This window comes from Stigmatopora argus, chromosome 1 (genome assembly GCF_051989625.1).
Source record: "Stigmatopora argus isolate UIUO_Sarg chromosome 1, RoL_Sarg_1.0, whole genome shotgun sequence".
In the NCBI taxonomy this organism is placed as follows: Eukaryota; Metazoa; Chordata; class Actinopteri; order Syngnathiformes; family Syngnathidae; genus Stigmatopora; species Stigmatopora argus.
The window spans coordinates 30,903,196-30,925,239 of NC_135387.1; the positions used below are offsets into that span (position 1 = coordinate 30,903,196).

Genomic DNA, 22,044 nt, shown 5'->3' on the forward strand with positions numbered 1-22,044 from the left:
TTTGAAGATTCCCTCTTGCATATCTGGCAACCTCGGCTTAATTCTCCCTTTATTAATGATTGCAATTCCCCTTATTAAGCCATTAAAAACTGTACAAATGCAACGTGGCACATATTTACTCTTATAAAAGTCTAAAATTAATGAATTAATGTAAAAATGAAAAGGGTGAATATCAGAAAATGAGTTATTCGTCCAGTAATGGTTGTTTTCTTGCTGCAAAACAGGAAATAACCAACAAATAGTAAATGTCTTCTACCTCTACTTACAAATGTTTCTAGGTACAACAATTTCAGGTTACAAATTTTGTTTTTCATTTAAAAATGGTAAAAAAAAATCTTCTTTTTCATTTAAAAATGAAAAAAAAATCTGTTTTTCAGTTAGAAATTGAAAAAATCTTTGTTTTTCATTTAAAAATCGAAAAAAAATCAGTTTTTCATTTAAAATGAAAAAAAAAACATCTGTTTTTCATTTAAAAAATGGTAAAAAAATATTTGTTTTTCATTTAAAAATGGAAAAATATTTGTATTTCATTTAAAAATGAAAAAAAAATGTTTTTCATTTAAAAATGGAAAAAAATATTTTGTTTTCATTTAAAAATGGAAAGAAAATCTTTTTTTCATTTAAAAATGAAAAAAATCTTTGTTTTTCATTTAAAAATGAAAAAAAAAAACCTTTGTTTTTCATTTAAAAATGGAAAAAATCTGTTTTCATTTAAAAATGGAAAAAAATCATTTCTTTTCATTTATAAAAGGGAAAAAAAATCTTAATCTTTGTTTTTTATTTTAAAAAAAATCTTTGCCATGTCCCATTATGGTTAATGATTGCAATTCCCCCTACTTACAAATGCCTCTAGGTTTCAGGTTACACTTTTTTTTTTCTATGCAAATGAGTGTCGCTGTGTGATGCTGAGAGTTTGAGTGTGTGTGTGTGGGTACATTGCTTGATCTTCTCAACAGCAGCTTTAGCGCGGGTGGCTTCGTTTTTTTCCGTTTTTTTTTATCCCCTCCATTTCCCGCGACACCGCCGTCACCCCTTAAAGGTCGACGCATTTACACCGTGACCTTTTGGAAAGGCGGGAGCCGGACGGAATTTTAATAGGCAGTCGGCGTCCGAGCAGCGACGTTTGGCGCACGCTAGCGAGTTAGCATCTCCGTTTGGGTGGCTAACTTCATGGGACGTGGCCAAGATGTATTTTTTTGAAGATTGGGATTAATTTTTTTCCCTTTTATAAATGAAAATCTGATTTATTTTTCATTTTTAAATGAAAAACAGATTTTTTTCCATTTTTAAATAAAAAAGAAAGGATTTTTTTCCATTTTTAAATGAAAAACTAAGATTTTAATCTCTTTTTAAACAAAAACCTAAGATTTTTTCCCCCCATTTTGAAATGAAAAATATTTTTTATATCTTTTTTATTTAATTTTTTTAATTTTTATTTTTTTAACCTAAACAGCATTTTTATCAATAAATATTTCCTGTTTTCCACTTTTATCTTGTAATGTAGATTAAAAGAATAGTTGTTAAAATGTTTTTTAATAAACTCTAATTAATTTAAAAAATCTAATTAAACAAAAAAAATAAGATTTTTTTAAAGTCAATATTTAATGTTTCCCTAATTTTTAGAAAAATCTTGAAATTAGGAAATAAATGTAAATGTAAAACAATATTTTGGGGGTGGGGCTCAGTTTTTTTTTTAAATCTAGGAATAAATATGTAAATAAATAAATAATACAGAAACAAATATAACTATAATATAAATTTCCCCCTTTTTTAAAAGACAAATAGAATTAAATAGAACATTTACTTTCTTCCTTTTGAAAATAAAAACAAAACAATGAAAATGATGCTTATTGGCCCTGCCAATCAAGCCAAAATAACAATGTAGACCCCGCCAAAATAGAAGAAAAAGGTCCTACTTGCAGAGAAATGATTTTGACACTTTACATTGACAATGAAAGTCACTCGACTCCCTTTAAAAAAAAAAAAGTCTATTTGTGTACCTCGCAAATGCTTTGCCGGGATCAGTTGCCAGGCAACCGACACACCAAAAAAAGAATCCCCCGCGTCGTCGTCGTCGCCGACGACTGAAAGACTCGCAATTGGCCTTTTTCTGGCATGCATTACTTCAAATCAACAGGAAGTGACCCATATTTGCTCAAACACAGAATTTAAGCTACATTAATAGGAAGTGAGCCAGCAATGCCCAATAATCAACAGGAAGTGACCCTTTCCAGCTCCAAATTTATTACAAAGTCACTTAAAATCAAAAAGGAAGTCACCTATATATGCCTAAACAGGAAGTGACTCGGAAATACCTCAATGTTAGCAGGAAGTGACTCGGAAATGGCCCCAAATTAGCAGGAAGTGACTAGAAAATTGCCTCAAAATTGGCAGGAAGTGACTTGGAAATGCCCCAAAATTAGCAGGAAATGCCCCAAAAATGAGCAGGAAGTGACTCGGAAATGGCCCAAAAAATTTGCAGGAAGTGACTTGGAAGTGGACCTAAATTAGCAGGAAGTGACTCAGAAATGGCCCAAAATTAGCAGGAAGTGACTCGCAAATAGTCCAAAATTAGCAGGAAGTGACTCGAAAATGGCCCAAAAATTAGCAGGAAGTGACCCAGAAATGGCCCAAAAATTAGCAGGAAGTGACTTGGAAATGGCCCAAACTTAGCGGGAAGTGACTCAGAAATGGCCCAAAAATTGGCAGGAAGTGACTCAGAAATGGCCAAAAATTTGCAGGAAGTGGCTCGGAAATGGCCCCCCAAAAATAGCAGGAAGTGACCCAGAAATGGCCCAAAATTAGCAGGAAGTGACTCGGAAATGCCCCCCAATAAATAGCTGGAAGTGACCCGGAAATGGCCCAAAATTAGCCGGAAGTGACTCGCAAATGGCCCAAAATTTGCAGGAAGTGACTCAGAAATGGCCCACAATTAGCAGGAAGTGACCTGGAAATGGCCCAAAATTGGCAGGAAGTGACCCGGAAATGGCCCAAAATGAGTCAATGCCCTTAGCCTTGTGCTTTTTCTTGCCAATAAATTGAATTGAATTGAATTGAATGACTTTAAAGTGAGTACTTGTTTGAATTTGTTTTTGTCTGGTTTGTGTTTGCAGAAATCAGCACGCCGGCAGACACGAGCACGCCCACGCCTCCCGCTCAAAGCACCACGGCCGCCGCCGCCGCCGCCGCGTCCACCACAGGTAAAATGTCCCAAAAATGACATTAATGTCAATTTGGCGCTCAAATATGACGTCAAAAAATGCATCAATATGACACACGCTAGCTAGCACGCGTCAACAGCACTGATGGTTTTTCTCCTCTGAACTCAACAGTGGTTGGCCCCTCCCCCACGGACGGCGCGTGCGACTTTGAGCGCGGCCTGTGCGGGTGGACGCACGACTCCGGCGCCCCCCTCCTCTGGTCCCTGCACAACCACGGTGAGCGTCGGCACGAGTCCGTCAAATCGATTTCTGCTAAATCGACAGGAAGTGACACAGAAGTGCCCTAGAGTCAATAGAAGCCATGCAAAATCAACAGGAAGTAAAGTGGTTTTGCCGCTAAGTTGACTTTGAAGTCACGTAAAAAATCTGCAGGAAGCCAGCCACAAATGCCATAGAGTCAATAGAAGTGACCCAAAATCAACAGGAAGTGACCTGCAATCCACGGGAAGTGACCCATAAATTTCCTAGAGTTAATATGCAGTGACCCGAGATCAACAGGAAGTGACCCGAGATCCACAGGAAAAAACCCGAGATCAACAGGAAGTGACCCAAGATCAACAGGAAGTGACCCGAGATCAACAGGAAGTGACCCGAGATCAACAGGAAGTGACCCCAGATCAACAGGAAGTGACCCAAAATCAACAGGAAGTGACCCCAGATCAACAGGAAGTGACCCAAAATCAACAGAAAGTGTCTCCAGATCAACAGGAAGTGTCTCCAGATCAACAGGAAGTGACTCCAGAGCAACAGGAAGTGACTCCAGAGCAACAGGAAGTGACTCCAGAGCAACAGGAAGTGACTCCAGAGCAACAGGAAGTGACCTGAGATCAACAGGAAGTGACCCGAGATCAACAGGAAGTGACCCCAGATCAACAGGAAGTGACCCCAGATCAACAGGAAGTGACCCCAGATCAACAGGAAGTGACCCAAAATCAACGGCAAGTGACCCCAGATGAACAGGAAGTGACCCCAGATCAACAAGAAGTGACCCCAGATCAACAAGAAGTGACCCCAGATCAACAGGAAGTGACCCCAGATCAACAGGAAGTGACCCCAGATCAACAGGAAGTGACCCCAGATCAACAGGAAGTGACTCCGAATCAACAGGAAGTGACTCAAAATCAACGGGAAGTGACCCCACCCCAAATCAACAGGAAGTGACTCAAAATCAACAGGAAGTGACCCAAAATCAACAGGAAGTGACTCAAAATCAACAGGAAGTGACTCCAGATCAACAGGAAGTGACCCCAACCCAAATCAACAGGAAGTGACTCAAAATCAACAGAAAGTGACTCAAAATCAACAGGAAGTGACTCAAAATCAACAGGAAGTGACTCAAAATCAACATGAAGTGACCCTAAATCAATAAGAAGTGACTGTAAATTAAGAAAAATGGTCCTAAATGACCCTAAATCAGCAGGAAGTGACCCATAAACACCTTAGAATCCATAGAAGTGACTCCAAATCAACAGGAAGTGAGCCAGGGTCACAGCAAAGTCAACATTAACTTGATGAAACGGTGACAAACGATGACCAAAATCTGCCATCTTCCCCAGAGCTCAACAGCCACCTTTACGTGGAAGCCGACGGCAAGACGGAGCGGCAAGCGGCCCGCCTCCTCAGCCCCCCGGTGTTGGCCGACAGCGGCCCCGTCTGCCTCCTCTTCTCCTACCAGATGTGGGGGGAGGCCGACGGCCACCTAAAGATCCTGTTGCGGGACCCCCGCGGCCAGGAGACCCTCCTGTGGACCCTGAGGGGCGACCAGGGCCCGGTCTGGAAGGAGGGCCGCGCCATCCTCCCCCGTTCTCCCAAAGACTACCAGGTAGGCGGGGCTTCCGGACGGCTTTTTTCAAGTGCCCGGCTTCCTCCTTATTGTCCCGCCCCCTTTCCCCCAGGTGGTGATGGAAGGCTCGTTCGCGCACGGCACGCGAGGCCACGTCTGGATCGACGACGTCCACGTGAGCGCCAGCACGCCGCTCCAAGAGTGCACGCGTAAGTAGCGTCCTTCCATCCGTCCTTCCATCCGTCCTTCGTGTCCACTTGAGTGAAAGTCAAAGACACCAAATCAACGAGGAGTGAGCGTCAAGGCCAGGAATTATAGTCCAATTGATTCCGATTCAACAGGAAGTGACTCAAATGAACGGGGTCGTGGGCTTGGGATTCTGGGATTCTACCAAATGGAAGAGATGTGTCCTGGGATTGGCCCAAATTCAGAAAGGGGCGGGGCAGGGTGGAAAATGACCCCAAATCAACATTAGTTAACCAATGTACAGGAAGTGACCTAGAAAACATCCAAAATCTACAGCAAGTGACCCGTAAATGGTCGGAAATTCAATGAAATTGATTCAATTTAACAGGAAGTTGGCTGGGAAAATTACCCAAATGGAAGAAAGGCGTCCCAGGATTGGCCCAAATTCAAATTGGCCTGAAGATGAACAGGAAGTGAACCGGAAATGACCCAAAATCAATGACAAGTAACCAATTAACAGGAAGTGACCCGGAATTGACCCAAAACCAATGAACAGGAAGTGGCCCAGAAATGACCCAAAATCAACGACAACCAATGACCAGGAAGTGACCCGGAAATGACCCAAAACCAATGAACAGGAAGTGACCCGGAAATGACCCAAAACTAATGAACAGGAAGTGACCCAGAAATGACCCAAAATCAACAACAAGTAACCAATGAACAGGAAGTGATTCGTAAATGACCCAAAACCAATGAACAAGAAGTGACCCGGATATGACCCAAAATCAATGACAATTAACCAATGGACAGGAAGTGACCCAGAAATGACCCAAAACCAATGAACAGGAAGTGACCCGGAAAATGACCCAAAATCAACAACAAGCAACCAATGAACAGGAAGTGACCCGGAAATAACCCAAAATCGATGACAAGCAACCAATGAACAGGAAGTGACACAACCAATGAACAGGAAGTGACCTGGAAATGACCCAAAATCAACAACAAGCAACCAATGAACAGGAAGTGACCCGGAAATGACCCAAAATCGACGACAAGCAACCAATGAACAGGAAGTGACACAACCAATGAACAGGAAGTGACCTGGAAATGACCCAAAATCAACAACAAGCAACCAATTTCTGCGGGTTGAGCATCATCATGCCCCTCCTCCGCCAGAAACCTCCATCTACAAAAATGAGCGTGACGCCCCTCCCTCTCTTAAAGTAACACACACCCCCAACATTCCCGGAAAAAAAGCCCCAACAAAAAAACACCCACCTCACGCTTCCGTGAAAGAAGCCAAAAAAAACGAGTACTCCGGAAAGAAAACCGGAAAAAAGGAATGGTAAAAGTAGGCCATAACGGCCCCTTGGGGGGCCGCGGGGGTTGTTTTTTTCTTCTTCTTTTTTTTTTTGCTGGCTGGCGATGCTAATCTATGTTTGATTAGATTTCTATTCTCCTTCTTCCAAGTCTCTCACGCGCACACTCGTATTTGTAAACAGAGCTTTTCCCCAGCTGTCAAAGGGAATTACTCCACGCCGACCCTCCTTAATCCGCTCTCTTTTGCCGCGGTTCCGAAAGCCGCCACCGACACGGAGACGGCGCCGTTTGCCCGCCTGTTTGACTGGCGGTGGCTGGCGGGGTACTTTTTAGCTAGGCTAATTAGCTAGCTAGCGCATCCGTTGTAAATTGTTGTGTACGGTCTGACCCAGAAAAACGGTAATCCCTCGATTATCGCGGATTCACGACATCGCTTCTTTTTCTGTTTTTTTTTTTTTTGTTAATTAAATATTTTATTTAAAAAAAAATCAAAACATTAAAAAATAATAATAATTTAAAAAAAAAAAACGTTGAAAATAATATATTTTTTAAAAACATTATAAAAATGTGGAAATCCACGCTGAAATTCGCAAGCGGAGGACAGGGGAGTGGCTTCCGCTTGTGAATTTCAGCATGGATTTTCACATTTTTATGATTTTTATGATTTTTTTTTAAACTTATTTATTTTATTTTTATTATAATTATTGTTATATTATTATTATTTTTATTTTTTTAAATATAATTATTTTATTTCTTTTTTGTTTTTTATTTATTTATTTTATTTTAATGTTTTTATTTTTTTTAAATATTATTTTTTATGTTTTTATTTTTTTTAAATATTATTTTTTATGTTTTAATTTTTTTCAGTGCTCAATTTTAGTGGCTGAATCCACGCTGAAAATCGTAGGCGGAAGCCACTCTTGCTACTATAAAAAGTAATAACAATAATTGTATTTATTTAATATTTAATTTCGATTATCGCGGCCATATCTGGTCTACATTAACCGCAATATTCAAGGGATTACTGTACCGTATTAGCCCGATTATAAAACAGTGGTTTAGACCGCAAAAGCGTCAATCAGTCGTCTTATAATCAGGATCTAGCCGTTGTACCCTTTCGCAACACCAGATGGCGCCAGATTTGAAGCCAATGCAAAACACTTGTGGCTCATTGAATTGAATTGAATGACTATTGTCATACAATATAATTCCATATACAGTAATCCCTCGAATAGCGCATTTAATGTAGACCAGACATGGCCGCCATAATCCAAAAATCGCCAAATATTAAAAATATATATATTATTATTATTCTTTTTTTACTTCTACGCCGATTCCTCGTAGTGGATTGGCTTCCATTTCATAAAAGTCACATAATATTTATTTAACATTTGGTTCTTTCTCTCTCTCGCCGACTTTCCCCGCCCGCCGTCCAATCGGCACGACCGTCCCTCCTGGCAGGACCCACGGACGCCTTTTCTCCAGATAGCGGCGGTGAGTGTCCCACTTCCTGTTTGGTCTTGCTCCTCCTGCTCGTTAGCACGCCCCCCTCAACTGAGAGTTTTTTTTGCCTGAAATTGCCAGTTTTTTTTTCTCGCCCAATCGGCATGCCCGATCGGAACCCCCAAATACTAAACGCCCCGCCCACTAACCCAGTGTTTTTCCCGACCGCTGCGCCGCGGGATATTAAATTAGATTATATTAGCTATGTACCATTAGCTATTTAGTATCATATATTCTCAATTTTAATATAGTTTACTTTAATGTATGATATCTGATAGAAAAAAAGAAGCCCAACCCCCCCCCCCCCCCCCACCAAAAATGCAAATTCAACTCCTTTGCAACCGTCACCCTCGTTCACTGGTGCGACTTATAGTCCGAAAAATATGCCACTTCACATTTTTATTGATGCTTCAAAATTAATTAAATTTTTCTATTTTAATTTATTTAAAAAAATATATTTTTTAGATGTATATATGTGTGTAATAACACTTAAACACATGCGATTTATGTCTTAATTTTTTTTCACTCTGACCGCCAACAGCTTATTTTTATTTTATTTTATTATTATTATTTTTTATTATTTTACATTTTAAAACATAAAAAAACAAAAAATGTGAAAAGTTAGATTAGCAAAGTCCTACTTTTGTCTGTCATTCCCTATTTTACTCTTACTCGACCGTCAAATGTTAGTAAAAGGCCGACAAGTGTACCTTTTGGCGGCCATCTTGGATCAGGCCACTGCAGTACACACAGAGAGAGAATGCCATTTTGGAGATGTGGGCCAGGCACCACAGTGGTCATCGCTCCCGCCAAACCGAGCTAAAATGACCTGGTCTGGCGTGACCTTCTACAAGCCCCGCCCTCATTTTAGGTTAGCGCTTAGCGCCGGCGAGTAGCAAGTCACGTGACCGCTCACGTGAAGACTCGGACGACTCGAAACCGCCGTGAAAAGTTGCGGCCGAAGATGCATTGATGCACATGGATGCATCTTGTTTTTCTTTTTTTTGTCTTTCCACTCCGCATGCTGGCGCACGCACGGGTGGGTGCACGCCTCCGATTGGCTATTGGCGTCAACGCGCCGAGCTAGCTTGTCCACGACGGAGTAACGTGGGACCCGGAAGGTTGGACTGCGGGTCTAAAGTCGGAAAAGTTGCTGGTTCGCCGTTAGTCCGAGAATACGGTTCGTAAAAAGGAATGGACGCCACACGGCTAATGTTGCTAAGACGTTACTTAGCGTACCTTATCTTAACAGCTAATGTCGCTAGGACGTGACTTAGCTTAGCGTATCTTAACCTAGCTTAGCGGCTAATGTCGCTAAAACGTGACTTAGCTTAGCTTAACGGCTAATGTCGCTAAGACGTGACTTAGCTTAGCGGCTAATGTCGCTAAGACATGACTTAGTTTAGCTTATTTTAGGGGCTAATGTCGCTAAGACATGGCTTAGCTTAATGGCTAATGTCGCTAAGACGTGACTTAGCTTAGCTTAATGGCTAATGTCGCTAAAACGTGACTTAGCTTAGCTTAACGGCTGTCGCTAAAACGTGACTTAGCTTAGCTTAATGGCTAATGTCGCTAAGACGTGATTTAGCTTATTTTATCTTAATGGCTAATGTCGCTATAACGGGACTTAGCTTAGCTTAATGGCTAATGTCGCTAAGACGTGACTTAGCTTAGCTTAATGGCTAATGTCGCTAAAACGTGACGTGACTTAGCTTATCTTATCTTAACGACTAATGTCGCTAAGACGTGACAGCTTAGCTTAATGGCTAATGTCGCTAAGACGTGACTTAGCTTAGCTTAATGGCTAATATCGCTAAAACGTGACTTAGCTTATCTTATCGGCTAATGTCGCTAAGACGTGACTTATCTTAACGTCTAATGTCGCTAAGACGTGACTTACTTTAGCTTATTTTAATGGCTAATGTGACCGTCTGTTCTACATTAACTGCGATATTCGAGGGATTACTGTCCTATTATTTTAACTCGTGTACAAATATTTATCAATTTTTCCCGTCCTCCTACGCTGACTTTACCACGCTAGTCCAATTTTCTCGCCGTTTTGGCGTGTCCGTCCGTCCCCCGATACTCCGCCGTCCATCGCCTCTTTCGTACTTTCCCCTGGGCCAATTGTTGTGTATGATCTCTCCAGCAGGGGGCGGCATCCCCGCGCCTCCCTTGCCCATCCACTGGTATTACATAATGGCCGCGGGGGCCAGCCTGCTCCTCCTGGCGGCGGCCGCCTCGGCGCGGGCGCTCTGTTGCTACCGACGACAGCCGGCCCCCAAGAAGAACCAAGCGTCGGTGGCCTATCACGGCTCCTCCCAGTGCTTCCAGTACTCCAACTGGGCCTCGAGCATGGCCGCCCCGGGGGTGGAGCCTGTGCTGACGGTCAGGTTGGACAGCCGGGACCGCCACCGGACCCTCTGCTGAAACCCCTCCCCCCCCCCAAAAACGGCTCTTACTGGATTCCGCCATTGGCCAACCGGGTCGCCGCCCCCTTCGCCCCGTGGCCCCGCCCATCTCTCCAGCAAGGGCTAGCCATCGCTAGCCGGAACGAGGACGTCTCCCACCGAAACACGCATGCGCACAATTGGGAAAAACACAAAATGGCGCCCTCTTGGCTGTGTGGGCGTTTTTTTTTTGTTGGCTCCTCCCACCTTGTAAATAAATTGTCGCCCGTTAAAGGGCCGGACGCACGGAAGGAAGGACGGGACATCTTCTACACTAACACTCATTTTTTCTGATGTATAAAAATGGACAAAGCGGGTCAATAAAGGACAAGTTGACGCAAAGTGGCGACCAATCCAATGCAAGCCCCACGGATAACGTCTTTAACTCAAGTTTCGGTCATTCCTTCATTGCTTTTCCGTACCGCTCATCCTCACCAGGGTTGTAAGGGGTGCTGGAGCCTATCTCAGCTAACTGGGGCGACGCCCCCAATCGGCCAGCCAATCACAGGGCACGAATCGACAAATAACCAATCATTCATACCTAAGGGCAGTTTAGCTTATAGTTAGCCTAGCATGCATGTTTTTGGGATGTAGGAGGGAACCAGGGCACCCAGAAAAAAACCACGAAAACATGCAAACTCCACACTGCGACGATCCACCTGGGAATCGAACCCGCGACCCGATAATTGCGAGTCTAATAACCATAACCAGTCCGCCAACTAGTATGCTTTTTTTTTGTACATATTCTTTTGTTTTTCGGACTATAGGCCACACCCCCAATAAAAACTGCAGTTTTTGAAACATAAACCGCACTGGAATATAAACTAAGGGTTCAAAAATGTCTGAAAATGACGTTATAAATCGTTAAAATGTTACATTAATATGAATCAAAAACTGAAATATACACTAAGAATCAAATTTATACTTTGGCCAGTCGATAAGCGTGATAAATTAGAACAATTTTGTCCAATTTTGACAAGTGGCAATAAGAGCTCACAATTCGCTTGTGTACCATTGACTGTGCTAGATGTCCGACCCATCGCGACCAATCAGAATGGATTGGACGTCTGGCGCCATCAGTGGATTAAACCAATTGCATGAAAGGCTTCATGTGGTTTATCAGCAAAAAACATTTGTCATTTAGTCAAGAATTCCCAGCGTGAAAATGACTTATACACCGGAATGGAATCCCCTGATCCAAGATGGCCACCACTCCGTTACTTTATTTACACTGCTGTTTAGATATTTGGCCTCAAATGTGATGGCATGCTGTCCTTCAAATTAATTTCTCCATTTTCCAAACTGCTCATCGTCACGAGGGTAGCTGGGGTGCTGGAGCCTATCCCAGCGAACCATGGGCTCCCTGATTCATGTCCAGCCAATCGTAGGGCACGGGAAGACAAACAAGCAAGTGTTCGTAGCTAAGGGCAATTTAGAGTGATCCACAAGCCTACCTAGCATGCATTTTTTTGGGAGTGTGGTAAGCCGTGACTTAGCTTAGCTTATCTTAACGGCTAGTGTCGCTAAGACGTGACTTAGCTTAACTTATCTTAACGGCTAGTGTCACTAAGACGTGACTTAGCTTAGCTTATTTTAACGGCTAATGTCGCTAAGACATGATTTAGCTTAGCTTATTTTCACGGCTAATGTCGCTAAAACGTGACTTGCTTAGCTTAACAGCTAATGTCGCTAGGACGTGACTTAGCTTAGCTTATTTTAACGGCTAATGTCGCTAAGATGTGACTTGGCTTAGCTTAACAGCTAATGTCGCTAGGACGTGACTTAGCTTAGCTTATTTTAACGGCTAATGTCGCTAGGATGTGACTTAGCTTAGCTTAACGGCTAATGTCGCAAAGACGTGACTTAGCTTAGCTTAACAGCTAATCTCGCTAAGATGTGACTTAGCTTAGCTTATGTTAAGGGATAATGTCGCTAAGACGTGGCTTAGCTTAATGCCTAACGGCTAATGTCGCTAAGATGTGACTTAGCTTAACGCCTAACGGCTAATGTCGCTAAGACGTGACTTAGCTTAGCGCCTAACGGCTAATGTCGCTAAGATGTGACTTAGCTTAGCTTAACGCCTAACGGCTAATGTCGCAAGACGTGACTTAGCTTAGCGCCTAACAGCTAATGTCGCTAAGACGTGACTTAGCTTAACGCCTAACGGCTAATGTCGCTAAGACGTGACTTAGCTTAGCTTAATGGCTAATGTCGTCAATACGTGACTTAGCTTAGCTTATATTAAGGGCTGATGTTGCTAAAACGTGACTTAGCTTAGCCTAACCCTAGAGGAAACCTGCAAACTCCACAAATGCGGACCGACCTGGGTTCGAATCCAAACCGCCGAGCCACCCTTGTCCTAAAAGTGCTGCGCGTTTTTTGCACGTGTTTCAACAGAGAAAAATCACTTCAATTCTATTGGATACGTGACTTTTTGGCTGCCATTGATGGCAATGGAAGTCCAATTTCCACTTAAAGGGGCCTCGCCGCGTGTCCTCGCCCGCCGCTTTTTTGGCGCCCGAGCCTTTTTGGCTAGCGCCGCGCTCTTAAATCAACTCGATGGCGTGCCGCTCCTATACTCGTAATTAGTTAATGGACAGATAACATTTATTGGGGGTGCCGTGGAGGGAGGGGCATTCATTTTTTTCCCTTGGTCCCTTCCTCGCCCGCCAAGCGGCGTTGCCCCGGAAACATTTGTCATCCCGCCACGGGCCGCGACGGCGTCGGCGGCGGGCCAAGCACTTACTTCCTCTCGTTCCCGGACGCTCGCCAAGTTCACGAAATGCACTTTAGCGAGAAAAAAAAAAATTGGCACTTGGTTAAATGATGGCTCTTGAAGCGGGGTGCGGGCGGGGTTTAGGGTTTAAAGGGGGCGTGGCTGGGGAGGAGCATATAAAACAAGGGTGTCAGACTCGGGTTTGTTCGCAGGCCGCATTAATGTCAACTTGATTTCATGTGGCATGGACCATTTTAGATATAATTTTTAGATTTATTTTTTTAAATAAAAGGATTAAAAGAACTGGATTAAAAGCCCTGAATATTCAATTTTTTTATAGATCTAAAATGTTTATTTGAGCTTTTTTAAATATATTTTTAGATTTTGCAAAATAATTTTTGAACTAAAAACACAGAAAAAATGGATTAAAAAATGACAATTATTAATTTAAAGAACTGGATTAAAAGCCCTGAATATTCCGTTTTTTATAGATCTATAACCATGTTTATTTGAGCATTTTTTATATATTTTTTTAGATTTTACAAAATGATTTTTGAACTAAAAACACAGAAAAAGTGGATTAAAAATGACAATAATTGATTTCAAAGGGGGAAAATCAGTAAATATAATATCCATCTATACTCTTCATTTGAATTTGATCCTAAAACAGAAAGTCGGCACTCATCATTGACTTTCCCGGGCCACACAAAATGATGCGGCGGGCCAGATTTGGCCCCCGGGTCGCCACTTTGACACCAGAAAGAAATATAAAAGAAATGTAAAATGATATCCATGCTAAATCAAAAGTTTGTACTCCCTAATAAAACCATGAATATGGAGGTGAAAATGGTGAATCAGGGGGCGGCTTATACGAGGGAAATTATCAAATTCAATCATTTTAAGGGTACGGCTTAAACGTGGAGGCGGCTAATATCAGGGAAAATACTCCGTTTTCCAATAACTATTTGTGCCACGATTACTCGACTCATTGAGGACCCAGCTGGGGATCGAACCCTCAACCCCAGAACTGCGAGGCAGTCGAGCACATTTTTATTTGGAATGTACCGACATATGAGCTAAATTTGACGCTCATTGGGAATGAGTTAATTAGCCTTAAAATCTGCAATTGGCCAGAAAATGGTAGTGTGCAAAGCTACAAGCTAACGTAGCCTAGCGTAGCATTCCGATAAATTTTGGTATGTCGTATTAAATGTGTGTGTGGGTGTCCTGTGTTTTTGTCTATTTTGTCTAGCAGTCAGGACGTCCAATCCGTTCGGAGACGTGCGATTGGTCGGCGGCGGCGGAGGAGGATCGCTAGGAGAAGGTAATCCCACTAAATACAGGACTTTCAAAACAAAACGTTGCCGCAAAAGCGACCAATCACGGCGGCTAATTGAAATCTCATTGGAAACGCATTGCGGTAATCCCTCGATTATCGCGGCTTCACAACATTGTGGATTTTTTCTTTATGTGAACTAAATACAAGACTTTCAAAACAAACTACTCTCACAAAAACAACAAATCGGGCGTCCAATTGAATTTGAAGCTCATTGGATTCAACAAATGAATCCATGCCGCCCTCCCTAGATGTCCAATCCCATTTTTCCTCTTGCATGAAATGTAGTTGTGATAAATGTCAACTAAATACAAGACTTTCAAAACAAACCACTGTCACAAAAACAACGAATTAGGGCGTCAAAATGAATGAGATTAATCCATGCCGCCCTCCCTAGACGTCCAATCCACTTTACCCCCTCAGCATGAATGTGAACTGCCAACCAAACAGATTTGGACATCCCTCAATCAACCTAAAATACTGAATAAAAGACTTTCAAAACAAACTACTGTCACGAAAACAACGAATCAGGGCATCAAATTGGAAGCTCATTGGATTTGACGAATGAATCCATGCCGCCCTCCCTAGACGTCCAATCCGCATGAATGCGGGCCGCCAATCAAACTGAATCAAATACAAGACTTTCAAAACAAACCACTCACAAAAACAACGAATCCGGGCATCAACTTGAATTCAAAACTTGTTGGATTTGACAAATGAATCCATGCCGCCCTCCCTAGACGTCCAATCCATTTTTCCCCCGTGCATGAAATGTAGTTGGGATGAATGTCAACTAAATACAAGACTTTCAAAACAAACCACTCACAAAAACAACGAATCTGGGCATCAACTTGAATTCAAAACTCATTGGATTTGAGAAATGAATCCATGCCGCCCTCCCTAGACGTCCAATCCATTTTCCCCCTGACGTCCAATCCATTTTTACCCCGTGCATGAAATGTAGTTGGGATGAATGTCAACTAAATACAAGAGTTTCAGAACAAACCACTCACAAAAACAACGAATCCTACGTCAACTTGAATTCAAAACTCGTTGGATTTGACAAATTAATCCATGCTGCCCTCCCTAGACGTCCAATCCATTTCCCCCTGTGCTTGAAATGTAATTTGGATGATTGTGAGCTAAATACAAGACTTTGAAAACAAACCACTCCCAAAAACAACGAATCAAGGCAGCAAATGGAGTCAAAAACTCATGGAATTCACCGAATGACTCGCTGCCGCCCTCTCCAGGTTTCCAGCCGCCGGATCGGGACGGCACGGCCATGCCGACGGGCGACGACGACGACGCCGGCGCCACGCCGTCTTCGGCCAAGGAACGCTGGTGGCTATACACGCTGGACCCCATCCTGGTGACCATCGTGGTGATGAGTTCCCTGGGCGTCCTGTTGGGGGCGGTGTGCGCCGGCCTGCTCCTCTACTGCACCTGCTCGTACGGCGCCGGCGCCCTCTCCTCGCGCTCCTCCGCCACTTTGGAGAATTACAACTTTGAACTCTACGACGGACTCAAGCGCAAAGTCAAGCTCAACCAGCGCCGCTGCTGCACCGAGGCGTGACCCGAAGAAGCCCCGCCCACCACCATCACGCCGACGCCCACCACGTTTTTTCGGCCCTTGGACCGGGCCCGGGACAGAACCCCATCGTGGGCGTGTCCGCCTTTTGACCCGAAAAGACAGAAAAGAGGCTTTTGAAAAAGGCAGGGTGTCCATTTAAGAACGATGCGTTCAGGGCCACCTCGTTTTTTACGCTATCGAATGGCGTTTCGGCCACGCCTCCCCAAAAATAGGAGCGAAAGTCGTAGTATTACGTCAATCGAGGCGTCGTTTTACGAAAAGGAAGTCATACGTTGTAATATTATGGGATTATAATCGTAATTTGATGAGGTTTTTTTTTTTCGTTTTTACCTGTTTTTCTTTCTCAGCGTCTATTAAGAACGATGCGTTCAGGGCCGCCTCGTTTTTTACGCTATCGAATGGCGTTTCGGCCACGCCTGCCCAAAAATATGAGTGAAAGTCGTAATATTACATCAATCGAGGCGTTGTTTAATGAAAAGGAAGTCAAACGTTGTAATATTATGGGATTTTAATCCTAATTTGACAGGATTTTTTTTTAGTTTTTACCTGTTTTTCGTCCTCTAAATGCTAAAGTCAGCGTCCATTAAGAATGATGCATTCAGGGATGCCTCGTTTTTAACGCCATCAAATGGTGTTTTGGCCACGGCTCCCCAAAAATATGAGTGAAAGTCGTAATATTACGTCAATCAAGGCGTTGTTTTACAAAAATGAAGTCATCCAATGTAATTTTATGGGATTTTAATCCTAATTTTGCAAGATTTTTTTATTCGTTTTTAGCTGTTTTTCATTCTCTGAATGCTAAAATCCATTAAGAACGGTGCGTTCAGGGCCCCCTCGTTTTTTACACGATCAAATGGCGTTTCGGCCACGCCTCCCCAAAAATATGAGCGAAAGTCGTAGTATTACGTCAATCAAGGCGTCGTTTAACGAGAATTAAGTCATATGTTGTAATATTATGGGATTTGAATCCTAATTTTACAATTTAGATTTTTTTTTTCGTTTTTAGCCGTTTTCTGAATGCTAAAGTCGTTATTGAACGTTTTTTAAACTTACTGGAAAGCTTTGGGTTTGGCAACGTCAAGTCTGGATCGACACCAAAAACTGGTTTTAGGAGATTTAAATCAGATTAAGAGAAAAGTGACGGAAAATAACCAGGTTTATCACTTAGTTTTATGTTATTTAAGTCATATCATAGGTCAAATATTAGATCATGACCAGGTTAAACTCGCTACGTGACCTTTTTTACGTTATAACTGGAGCCAAAATGGCGTCCAAAATCGGACGTCTGTGAGCACCTGAGAAAAACGCAGCCGCTCTTGAACGCACCGTGACAACTTCTCAACGTTATTTTATATGGAAACTCTTCTTTTGACCGCCGTTTGTCGTTTTAACGGCCCGCCACTTTGACACACCCGCGTTCTCCAAGCTAATTGGACGTTTGGGTAGAACGGCGCCCCCTCTTGACTTTTCCTCCCGCGTATTTTTAGCCACCCACGTTGTATTTCCTCACTGGCGCCCTTTTTTCCGTTTAATGTTTCTCTTCTGGACGCCGGCCAATTAGACGTGTGTCAGGGGGGTGGGAGGGGGCGTGGCCACAATAACAAAAAAAGTGCGGGTGTGTAGGAAGGTCGCTCCGGGGGAAATGGCGTTTTTCTTTTGAAGGACGGGAAGACTGTTTGCGTTTTCTTGGCGAAAGGTCGAGGACTTTTTTAAAGGATGGACGAGTGGGAGGAGCCAAAAAAAATTGGACATTTTGTCTCGTCTTTTAAAACGGAAAATGTGAAGGAGGACGAGCGCCGTTTTTGTCTGGGACGCCGCAAAATCTGTTTACATGGAATTCCTTTTTTGGGTGCTCGGATTTCCGAGTTTTTTTGAAGGAATCACGAGATGAACTCGTCGTGGGAGGGTCGGCAGCGTGCCAAAAAACTCGGGTGCCTCTCGGCCAGGGGAAGAATACTTTTTCAACTCGCCGAACGCCTTGGACGGCGAAGGACGTCCAATCGATTTGAAATGATTGGTCGCCGGCTCTCCTCTGTATTTCAAATGGACCGTCAATTTACGCCATTTTTTTTTATCGGACTACATTTCCTGTTTTTACTGTGAACTTGTGTTCAACTAGCATTTTAGTGGTCCAATTTTGGGGCAGTTTACACCCTTACTTACCCACACAAACCCACACACACACAAAAAACCAAGTCCGGCACAAAGTCCACATTTTTGTCACTCGTTTTCTCCGAACGTAAGCGTCTCGCTTATCGACTTCAAAGTGCCTGGGGGATCAGGCTCCGCCCCCGGATCCGCCTCCGGCCACACCTCTAGACAGAGAGTCGCGCCGCCGCTAGAGTGCGTTCTAGCGCCCCCTATGACCTCGGAGGACCAAAACCTGTTGACCAAGTGGACCTTTTGCACTGGTGGGATGGCGGTTGTGCTTTTTAAGAAGGGGTCTTTGTACAGAAACGCTCTTTTTACCGTCCTTTTGCTTGTTATGATTATTTAATAAAAGATTTGTAAAAAAACCCAGAAAAGGCGCAGCGACTTAATATCACGCTTTTAACGGCATAGTAATTGCGCGGCGCTGTGAATTTATTGGGGTTGTTTGTTTGACCGCTTGCCATTAGATTAGATTTAGGATTAGATTAGATTTGGGATTGGATTAGATTACATTTGGTATTGGATTAGATTAGATTTGATTTGGAATTAGATTTGAGATTAGATTAGATTTGGGATTGGATTAGATTAGATTTGGGATTAGATTAGATTCAATTTGGAATGAGGTTAGATTTGATTTAGGATTAGATTAGATTTGGGATTAGATTTGATTTGGAATTAGATTAGATTTGTGATCATATTAGGATTAGATTCGATTTGGGATTGGATTAGATTACATTTGGTATTTGATTTGGAATTAGATTAGATTCAATTTGGAATTAGGTTAGATTCGATTTAGGATTCGATTCGATTTGGGATTAGATTCGATTTGGAATTAGATTAGATTTGGCATCATATTAGGATTAGATTAGATTTGGGATCATATTAGGATTAGATTAGATTTGGGATTGGATTAGATTAAATTTGGGATTAGATTGGATTTGGGATTGGATTAGATTCGATTTGGAATTATATTAGATTTAGGATTAGATTTGATTTAGGATTAGATTAGATTTGGAATTATATTAGATTTGGGATTGGATTAGTTTAGATTTGGGATTGGATTAGATTTGATTTGGGATTGAATTCGATTTGGGATCGGATTAGATTCGATTTGGTATTGGATTAGATTGGATTTGGGATTGGATTAGATTAGATTTGGGGTTTGGATTATATTAGATTTGGGATTGGATTAGATTCAATTTGGAATTAGATTTGGGATTCGATTCGATTTGGAATTAGATATGGGATTTGATTAGATTCAATTTGGGATTGGAATAGATTTGATTTGGGATGGAATTAGATTAGATTTGGGATTAGATTAGATTTAGGATTAGATTAGGGTTAGGGTTATTTTAGATTTAAGATTGGATTAGATTAGATTTAGGATTACATTTAAATTTAGGATTAGATTTAGATTAGATTAAACGTAACATGCCTGTTAAACTAATTGTTCACTTTTAATTGACCCTACCTATGATTGGTTGTCCACTATTTCCTCATGCCCTGTGATTGGCTGGCCACTGATTCAGGGTGTCCCCTGCCTCTGGCCCAAGGTTAGCTGGGATGGGCTCCGGCGCCATCAACCACCCCCCCCCGTCCCCCGCGACCCTGGTGAGGATAAAGCGGTTCCGACAATGAACGAATAATTCAACTTTATTCATCCCATACTTTAGCGGGCCTCTCGATCTTGGTTCGCTAGCAATTACGGCGCTCGGGCAAAGTGTGGCGCGCACGTCAAGCCATTTACAGGTTCACCCAAAAGCAAAGCTCGTTAGCAAACAGACGGCTCGCTAGCGAGCCACGCCGCGGCTCTCGCGGGAGGAAACGCGCAGGCGTGACCGAGCGTTAACGAGCGCGCTCAAATTAGCGTCGCCTGGGTTATTTTTTTCGTCTCTTTCGCTACATTACACTCTTGCAATGTTCTTTTTTTTAACTGTCAAACCGACAAACGTTGTCGCTTATTAACGTTGACGACGTGGAACGCTGCGGATTTGCTTGTCAAAAAATGGATTCCGCCATATTTCTATCAATTCCAAAACCGTTCTTTGTTTTGGAGGGTGCACTTCCACTCACGTCCGCTAGTTGGCAGCACCCAGCCTCGGTCACTTGCAATATGCTGAGATGTAGTAACTATGCTCGGACGCACGAGGGCGCTCAAGCTAATAGCCATAGCCAATTCATTTTCTGAACCGGTTATCCTCACAAGGTTCGCGGGGGTGCTGGGGTCTATCCCAGCTAACTACGAGCACCCTAAATCGTGGCCAGCCAATCACAAAGAGGCAGACAACTAGTCACTCTTGCCTAGCGACAATTTAGCAATTAGCCTAGCATGCATACTCCACACAGGAAGGTCCAAACCTGGGCTCGAACCCACGACCCCAGAACTGTGAAGCCGACACACTCAACACCACGCAGGTGACAACCTGAATGGGTTGCCAGCCAATCGCAGGGTGCCAGGAGATAAACAACCAATCATATAGCTATGGACAAATTAAAATGCTAAATTAGCCTAGCATGCATGGTTTGGGATGTGGGAGGAAACCAGAGTACCCGGAAAAAAACCACGCAAGCCCTGGGAGAACATGCAAACTTCACACAGGAAGGCCCAAAACAGGGAATCGAACCCACTGACAAATTAAAGTGCTAAATTAGCCTAGCATGCATGTTTTTCCGATGTGGGAGGAAACCAGAGTACCCCTGAGAAAACCCACGCAAGCCCAGGGAGAACATGCAAACTTCACACAGGAAGGTCCAAACCTGGGAATCGAACCCACGGACAAATTAAAATGCTAAATTAGCCTAGCATGCATGGTTTGGGATGTGGGAGGAAACCAGAGTACCCGGAAAAAACCCACACAAGCCCGGGGAGAACCTGCAAACTGCACACAGGAAAGCCCAAAACTGGGAATCGAACCCACGGACAAATTAAAATGCTAAATTAGCCTAGCATGCATGTTTTTTCAATGTGGGAGGAAACCAGAGAACCCGGAGAAAACCCACGCAAGCCCGGGGAAAACCTGCAAACTCTACACAGGAAAGCCCAAACCTGGGAATCGAACCCACGGCCCCACAACAATGAGACCAACTCACTATCCACTTAATCACCGTGCCACCATGTCTAATTTTACCGCCCAATCAAAAACAAGCAAACGAGATCAAGATGGACACCCACTGGGAGTATTAACGAGGGGTAAAATTGGACGGCTCTCCTTCCCGCGTCCTCAAAGAAGCACGGAAAAAGGGACGCACCTGGAGACGAAAGCTGGGCTTTTTTAAATACGTTATGTACGCACATCACAGCGTCCCACTGGTCCCACTGGTCTTACTGGGAAGGCGGCCCAGATCCTCCTCCTGCTTCAAAAGCGCCTATGTGGGTCAGTCCGTCAGTCAAAGTGACTTGCAAATTGGGCGATTGACGCCCGTCAAGTGGCGGCGCGCTTTCATCCTCGTCCACCGGGGAATCGCGTCTCGCAAAAATAAAACAAAATGGAGGACGTGTTCAAGTTGATCGCTAACTAGGCCGCGTCGCAGGGGGTCCAAATAAGGGCTTGCGGGCCAGGGAACCCTTTTGATTGGCCCGCAGCATTCATTCATTCATTATCCGGGGAGCGCGGGGGGTGCTGGAGCCAATCTTCCGTAGTTTACTGTTAGTTAGTTTTTACACAACTACTAAATACACATTTGGCATCAAAATTACAATGTTAGCAATTTATATTAAAAAATAATAATAAAGTTTGCATTTCGCATGTGGTCGAAACGTTCCATTATTTTGAAGGGGGAAAAA

At 43.1% G+C, this 22,044-nt stretch overlaps 1 protein-coding gene across 4 annotated transcripts in view; it reads left to right on the forward strand.

Moving 5' to 3' along the window:
* nrp2a (neuropilin 2a) overlaps nucleotides 1–18,628 on the forward strand; it is a 62,168-nt gene extending 43,540 nt beyond the window's left edge. Inside the window, exons 12-18 of one of the 4 annotated variants that reach the window (XM_077616691.1) lie at nucleotides 3,114–3,200; nucleotides 3,333–3,437; nucleotides 4,778–5,043; nucleotides 5,117–5,213; nucleotides 7,972–8,004; nucleotides 14,432–14,503; nucleotides 15,769–18,628. In XM_077616691.1, the coding sequence (XP_077472817.1) occupies nucleotides 3,114–3,200; nucleotides 3,333–3,437; nucleotides 4,778–5,043; nucleotides 5,117–5,213; nucleotides 7,972–8,004; nucleotides 14,432–14,503; nucleotides 15,769–16,091 (983 nt within the window). In that variant the 3' untranslated portion in view covers nucleotides 16,092–18,628. Of the gene's footprint in view, nucleotides 1–3,113; nucleotides 3,201–3,332; nucleotides 3,438–4,777; nucleotides 5,044–5,116; nucleotides 5,214–7,971; nucleotides 8,005–10,162; nucleotides 10,806–14,431; nucleotides 14,504–15,768 lie in introns of those variants that run through there. The other 3 variants (XM_077616700.1, XM_077616709.1, XM_077616718.1) reach the window with 3 other exon arrangements.
* Nucleotides 18,629–22,044: the final 3,416 nt, after the last annotated feature.